The sequence below is a fragment of the Salvia miltiorrhiza genome, chromosome 8 (assembly GCF_028751815.1).
Source record: "Salvia miltiorrhiza cultivar Shanhuang (shh) chromosome 8, IMPLAD_Smil_shh, whole genome shotgun sequence".
Taxonomy (NCBI): domain Eukaryota; kingdom Viridiplantae; phylum Streptophyta; class Magnoliopsida; order Lamiales; family Lamiaceae; genus Salvia; species Salvia miltiorrhiza.
Genome location: NC_080394.1, coordinates 46,557,927 through 46,565,257, shown reverse-complemented (window position 1 = coordinate 46,565,257; position 7,331 = coordinate 46,557,927). Strand labels below are relative to the sequence as shown.

Below are 7,331 nucleotides of genomic sequence, written 5' to 3'. Positions count from 1 at the left end.
ATATGGCTCATCTGGGCCATTGGACTGATCTGTGCAGAATGTCCTACACAGAAGGAACCGGAGTTCAGAAAAGGCTTCCTACCCAAGCCTAACAAAAAAAATTCCGGTCCGACGAGTATGAGGAGCAAAGGACTCCACGTGGAAGAGCACCTCGGGCACCAAAAAAGTAAGATGCCCGACAAGGAAAAGGGAGTCATGTGACTCAAAACAGGAGGACTACCCACTAAAAGAGAAACGACGAAAGTGGGTGGAAAATGATACAGGCCAACTACCCACTGGCAGAAGTGGGTAAGTTTACAGGAGCTCCACTCATCAAAAGAAGACAAAGGATGGTTGAAAAATTGCAGGCCCCTCCACAGCATTATCAGCCGAATAATTAAGTGAGGGACCACGAATAAATGTGAAAGCACTAAAGGGTGTCGGCAATAATGGTCGACAAAAGAATATGGCTTTCACTATCAAGAAGAGCTGGTCCACGATAAAAGGAAGGTTCAGCTCCATGTGAAGGCACTAACTAGTGTCGGCAATCATGGCCGACAAAAGAAAGTGGCTGTCACCATCCAAGTTAGCTGGCCACGAAGAAGGAATCCAAGGCCAACTACCAAGCAATGATAGAGGGCAGCCGACCTCTATAAAACCCCAAGCTCTGGAGAGGAAGAGACATCGAAAATTCTCAACACTTTCACACAACACACACTCTCTCTAGAATTTATATTTGTAATTTTTAAAATTTCATTTTTAAAGTTTTTTCAATTCTAGTTTTAGTTTCTTTTATTTTATGTATACAGTATCAGCTACCAATGAGTAGCTAAACAAGTTTGTCTCCTCCCTTAGGGAGATATTATGAAATAAATTAAATATTTTATAATTCCTCTATAAACGCTTTGTTTTTGCCCAATTTTCCGATTTAGTAAAAATATTTCTTTCATTCATCAACAAAGTATTCAACGTTGGCACTTAGTGAAGGAGGAAGGTTGCAACCATCTCTTGCGAGTGCGTGGTTGGACGAAGCCTGGAGGGCGGACGGTCCGTAAAATGCGACGAGAACTGACTCCTGAAGAAGACCAATCGACAAAAGGTATAATGTTGATTTATGTCTAGATTTATTTTGAAGTGTTACGGAAGCATGTTGAGCCATATCTGTTGATTATGTGATTTTATAATTATAGAAAAATTTCTGGTATGTTTGTTAAAACTTGTATGGGGAATTCTAGTGTCTATTAAACTTAGAAGGGCTGTTTTGATATTTAATGAATATTGAAGAATGTATGTTTTATTAATTTTGGGGCACAGCACGATGCTGTGCACAGTAGAGGATCCTCACCCTACACATATATCATAATAGGCTCCTGCCCAAAAGAAATAGAATCATTGGAGGGAATATTAATTATCAACTGCTGTAAAATTTAATAGTATTAAAATTAAAATTTACCTTAAACTCAAAGTATGACGATGAATGTTACCAAGCAGCCAAAAACTGCCAAGCGCTGACCAGGCCGCGTAAAAACTCTGGCTTCTATACCTTCTTGATTAAGCTAAAACCTTCAAATTGTTAATGCGCTCAATCCCCTTCATCATCAATTGAATTTCTCAAATCACCAAAAATGGAGCAGCCGTTGCTATCAGCTGGTAATTTCCCAGTTTCATTGTGGGATTCATCCAATTTTAATTTTTTTTCATAGCAATATAAAATTTATTTTTCTGCGATGAATTGAAGCAGAGAAAAGAGAGAGCGACAGATGGAGCTCTTACGAGCATGTGGGCAGAGCGGGCTCCGCCATCCCGACGGCGTCCCTCCCCGGAAGCGTAGTCAGCGTCGACGAAATTCGATCGGCGGCGGCTTCTTCCGACATCTACCCGCCATCTCTTCATGCGCCTCTGCTTAGTTCTCCACAACCTCACTATCCAAGTAGTAACGGATTATTGACGGAACTAATTATGAGTTTTTGTTTGAGTTCGACAATAAGTTAATTATGAGATCATGTGTCTGTTAATTTCATTTTTGGTTTGTTTATTTAGGAAATGCTATCAATTTTACTTGCGTTTGGGATTGTTACCTAAATGTGCTGTTGTTATTTGTGGGGTATAAGAATCCAATCAGAAAATTGCAATCGTCTTTTACATCATATTCATCAAGTAATGTTGGAAAAAAAGAAGCTTTTATTTAGGTTGCATTTGTTCTTACTTTAGTGGAACACATTTAAACAAATTTATGCAGTTTAACTCCTTGATCACACACACACACACACACACACACACACACACGGAGAGAGAGAAGGAAGATGCTATTACACTGTTATTGTGTATATTAATGGTTGCTTTATTTTCAAATCCAACTGCTTAACTAGTTAATCCAGTCTATGTGGATTTCCCAGAAAATGTGCTGTTCTTCTTTATTTAGCTATGCTAGTAATCTTGTTGCAGAACAAGTGGTTGGTCAGCCCCATGACGCTTATCATGGTCATTTAAGAGAGAATGCTATAGATGGACAAAGGTTAGTAGTGAATCTACTGCTTGCTGCACTTTATTATAAATGATAAAAGAATTGGCATTTGCATGATATGTTCTATTGTGAGTGTGTTCGCCTAGAATCCCAGATACGAGACTGCTTGATGCTTCTATTTGAAAGCAGTTGGTTTTCGAAGCATACACAATGCTGCACCATTTGAAAGTAACATATAGAGGCATTTATGAAAGTAACATATAGTTGCTTTTGGAAGCTTACTCAATGTTGCACCATTTGAAAGCAGTTGGTCTTGGATCCTATATAGTATATATTGCTTGTGTTGTCTTTTTTCTAAGTCCTATAATGCGCTTGATATTTTGCCACATTGTATTTAATTGTTATTCCAGGCAAGTACTGGATGAGGTAGAAATACGAGAACTACTCTTAGATCATGTTGGTCACCGTTGTTGTTGGGGTAGTCGGCCAGCCCGAACATGGACTATTCGAGCGGTGGAGGATTGCAATGTTTATGTGGGAACCCTCGAAACTTTTGCTGAAGATAGGGAAATAATAACTGAGAAGGAGCCATATATTGGTGGTGATGCGCATGGAAAAGACAAGGGTCCTGAACTCGGAATATGGGAACTGGATCTGAGGTCTGAGTTTCCCCCGCTATTCATTCCTGAAAAAGAGTCGCGCGTTGTAATTCCTCGTTCAGAAGCTGTTGAGAAATGCTCTGGTACAAGCTCAAGAATAGAGGTTTCCCTGGCTTAATAAATTAAATTTTAGACCGAAGCATCGCGTACTCACCCTGATTTAACATTTCATTTCTGTAGGTTGTGGGGGAAGAGGAGATGTCGTATGCCTCACTTGTAATGCAGATAAAGAGCCTGGTTTCTACAAGGAGAATCAAATGTTTCAGTGCTCAACTTGTCACGGGAGAGGTTTGTTGGCACATATGGATGGATCTGATTCAATGTGAGCATTTAATTTTTGAAATTATTTAGTCTTCTGGTAAATGATGTAAATGTTACCATCTTTTAGTTCATGAAGGATAACTCGCTATTAACAGAGTTATCAAATGAAGATAAATCAATATAAATTTTGTTGATAGCTATTTGTTGTGGCTTTGTGTTCTGGGTCATTTGCAGATGTAAAAACTGCAATGGTAAGGGGAAATTGCCTTGTGCAACATGTGGGTCTCGAGGATTAATCAAATGTGAGACGTGTCAAGGTAGTGGCTCTCTTCTGACACGCAAAGTGGCCATTGTAAGATGGTATGTATTACTCGCTTCAAATATGGTATCCAATTAGTCCCCCTTTGGCATATACAGAAGCTTCTATGGATAAGACAACTAGGAAAAGAAAGTAAGATATCAAGAAGCTTTTGCTAATGAATATGACTACTTGGAGTTGTTTGATTCTTATCAAGTTCATTACATATAAACTTATAACATAATGATCTTATGCACGGCATGCTTCTTCTAGTCGGTTTTCTTCACTCAAATCACTCTTGTTCTGACGTAAGCCCATTGCTGGACCATGATTCCATGTTTTTTTCTGAATAGGAAAACCTTGCAAGCGAGAAAAGTGAGTGTGACCAGTGGGGCAGCGTCTGTCCCAGACGAAGTTTTCCACAGGGCGAAAGGAGTGCAGTTGTGCAATACACAAGCCCAGCAGTGTAGCCCAGCCTATTTTGCTGACTCATATTTCCTCAACAAGTTTTCATCAGAGGTGATTGCTGAAAGGGCTCAAGTATCTCCAACTGCAAGAGTGATCTGTGAAAGGCATGCCATCTCCGTCGTTCCAGTAACTCGAGTCACCATGACTCAACGTCGTGGCTCCTTCACTTTCTATATCATCGGAACCACCAGAGAGGTGTACTTGAAGGATTCTTATCCTTCGACAATTTGCTGGGGGCTTTGCCCTTGCCTCGAGTGGCTCAAGCTGTAGTGTAATGTCTTAATAGATAGCTCGTTTTCGCTCCAACCAATAGGTTGGTGGTTCGATTCATCTAGTTTGCGTGATTGTGAGTGTGTGAATTGTAACTTAAAAAAAAAAAAGACAAAAATTTATTACCAGTTCGATTGTGTTATCCTGCGACGAACATAGGAGTTTAGAGTTGAGTTTGTTGATGTGTTGTATTGTTGTTGTTCTCTCTGAGGCTCTGAAGTTTCTCTATGTTTTGATCTTTCAGTTAAAGTGCATTTTTTTTTCATGATTTGGGATTTTGTACATATTTCACGACATTGGAAAACTTGTCAATTAAGAGGGGTGTTTATTTTGAGGATTTCTTGAATCATTGGCAGATAAAAATAGTGAGATTATTTTTTTTTTCTTTTTTTTTGAATCAAAGGAAGGTTAATTTCTTGTATACTTAGATTAATTGGAACTTTGAGATATCTCAAAGCACTTATTATTTTTTATCATTAAATAGTTTGCTCGACTCAATTCTCATAAAAATAGTGGATTGGAAAGTTTCTATTTTTGAAGATTACATATTCAGTCATGTTTAAATTAGATGCTTGATAAAGAGGATGAAACTGTTGAAGTTATTTTTTATTATTATTTTAATAATAATAATAATAATAATAATAATAATAATAATAATAATAATAATTTATTATTATTATTATTATTATTTAATAAATTATTATTATTATTATTAATGATTAATAATAATAATAAATTATTATTATTATTATTATTATTATTATTATTATTATTATTATTATCCACGATAAGTGTGGTGTGAATGGAAGGACACCATTTTAAGAAAAGGAAAATTGCGGTAAAATACACAAAGTTGAAACGAATTCTGGTTTAGCACACAATCTTTGAAATTTAAAATAAATACATCAAAATTTTTAATTTTTCTTTTTTTTTCCTAAATTAAAATTTCCTAAATTTAAACTTCGTAATTCAATATGAAAAAAAAAAGATTTCTCTCGTAATCAAATATTAATCTACCAAAAAATAAAACTAATATTTTAATTTTGCTCACAAAGTTTGAAATTTGAAATAAAATACACTAAATTTTACAGTTATAATTTATTTTCATTTTCCTGTGAATTAATATTTGATTGTGAGAGAAAGTTTTATTTTCATATTGAATTGTTAAATTGCGGAGTTCATTAAATACATTATATGTACAAGTTATGAGCTTCTTGTGTTAGATTGTAGTAGCAACTTTTTTGTTTTTAATTTTAGGAGGAATTTTAAATCAAGAGAAAAATCAGAAAAAATAAAACTTTGTGTATTTTATTTTAAATTTCAAAGGTTACGTACAAAATTAGAATTTGTCCAAACTTGGTGTATTTTTCCCTTTAAAAAAATATTGATAGATGAGCTAACAAAAATGATAAAAAAAAAAAAAAATACACTTATGATGTCGTGTGCCATATCTAGAGAAATGAAAAGTTGGAAGGAGACAAATTTCATTCTGACATTGTTGAAGAGGTACGTGGTAGACTGGAAAAATCGTGGCGTTACAGAATCCACAATTTCTATTCAACTCAGCATTTCTACTTCATCCCCAAGCAAAATCATGACACGCTCAAATCCATACCTTATATATGCAAACCCTAATTCGTTCGAATCTCACCAACAATTTATCTCTACATCTCCATCCAATCACTCGATTACCCTTTCAATTCTCCAGAAACCTGTCCACAATGGGGATGATATTAGGCAAAATCAGTGTCGAAACTCCGAAATACGAGGTAATCGCCGCCGCGGACGACTACGAAATCCGAAAATACCCGCCGTCGGTGGTGGCCGAGGTCACCTACGACCCCGCGCAGTTCAATTCCGACAAGGACGGCGGCTTCACGATCCTCGCCAACTACATCGGCGCCCTCGGTAATCCGCAGAACACCAAGCCAGAGAAGATCGCGATGACGGCGCCGGTGATCACCAAAACTTCGTCGGAGAAGATCGCGATGACCGCGCCCGTAGTGACCAAGGGCGGAGGGGAGTTGGTGACTATGGGGTTTATACTGCCGTCGAAGTATGTTAGGGCGGAGGAGGCGCCGCGGCCGGTGGATGAGAGGGTGGTGATAAGGGAGGAGGGGGAGAAGAAATACGGAGTGGTGAAGTTCAGTGGCGTGGCGCGTGACGGAGTGGTGGCGGAGAAGGTGGAGGGGTTGAGGAACTGTTTGGAGAGGGATGGGTATAAAGTGGTTGGGGATTTTGTGCTGGCGAGGTATAACCCGCCGTGGACTCTGCCGCCGTGCCGGACTAATGAGGTCATGATTCCGGTTGAGTGATTTCTCAGCGTTTTGTTTTGGGCTTTTGTATAAATAAATAAATGTATGTTTCCTGTATATCTGGTAATATTATTAATTAATACTCCATCCGTACACGAAAAATAGTGCTGATTTCCCTCTTTTTAGTTAAAAAAAGAGTCATGTTTCACTTTTTATACAATTATACCCTTTATAATTTTATGTATTTACTTTATTTGCCATTGGAGGACCCACCTCACTAATTAAAAATTCTCTCCACTTAAACTTAATCAAACATAATTAGCAATAAAAAAATCCTAAGATTAGTTCTAAAATTCACTCGTTCAAACCCTATTTTCTAAATTTGAAGTGGCGCCTCAACCTTCTTCTTCTTCCTCTAAAAGCTCAACCTCTGATCTCGCCGTCTTACTCCTCCTTCTTCTTCACCTTAAGGTGCCGCCTCCCTCAAAGCAAGCGTCCCTCAAATCGCCGTCTCCCGCCTCCCACAAATCACCGCCTCCTTCTGACCCAACACCCCAAATCGTTGTCTCCCTCAAATCGTCACCTCTTTTTTTAACGTGAGGAGCCACATGCACTACGCGCCGCCATTTCTCTTCCCCAATGAGGAACGCGGCCACCGACTGCCTCTCTCTGCGTCG

General features: G+C 38.1%; 2 protein-coding genes across 3 annotated transcripts; both read left to right on the top strand.

The window, feature by feature from the left end:
* The first annotated feature begins 1,416 nt into the window (after positions 1-1,416).
* Positions 1,417-4,664, top strand: LOC130996834 (uncharacterized). Of its 2 annotated transcripts, none has more exons than XM_057922105.1 (7): positions 1,417-1,629; positions 1,721-1,912; positions 2,425-2,494; positions 2,854-3,185; positions 3,283-3,424; positions 3,598-3,723; positions 4,015-4,664. In XM_057922105.1, the coding sequence occupies exons 1-7, from the start codon at positions 1,605-1,607 to the stop codon at positions 4,397-4,399; spliced, it is 1,272 nt and encodes a 423-aa protein (XP_057778088.1). In that variant the 5' UTR covers positions 1,417-1,604; the 3' UTR covers positions 4,400-4,664. The 2 variants fall into 2 exon arrangements, with proteins under 2 accessions (XP_057778088.1, XP_057778087.1); XM_057922104.1 differs by having other exon boundaries at positions 1,452-1,629; positions 1,718-1,912.
* Positions 4,665-5,692: 1,028 nt separating this feature from the next.
* Positions 5,693-6,816, top strand: LOC130996833 (uncharacterized). Its single transcript, XM_057922103.1, has one exon. The coding sequence runs from the start codon at positions 6,022-6,024 to the stop codon at positions 6,712-6,714; it is 693 nt and encodes a 230-aa protein (XP_057778086.1). The 5' UTR covers positions 5,693-6,021; the 3' UTR covers positions 6,715-6,816.
* The last annotated feature ends 515 nt before the right edge of the window (positions 6,817-7,331 follow it).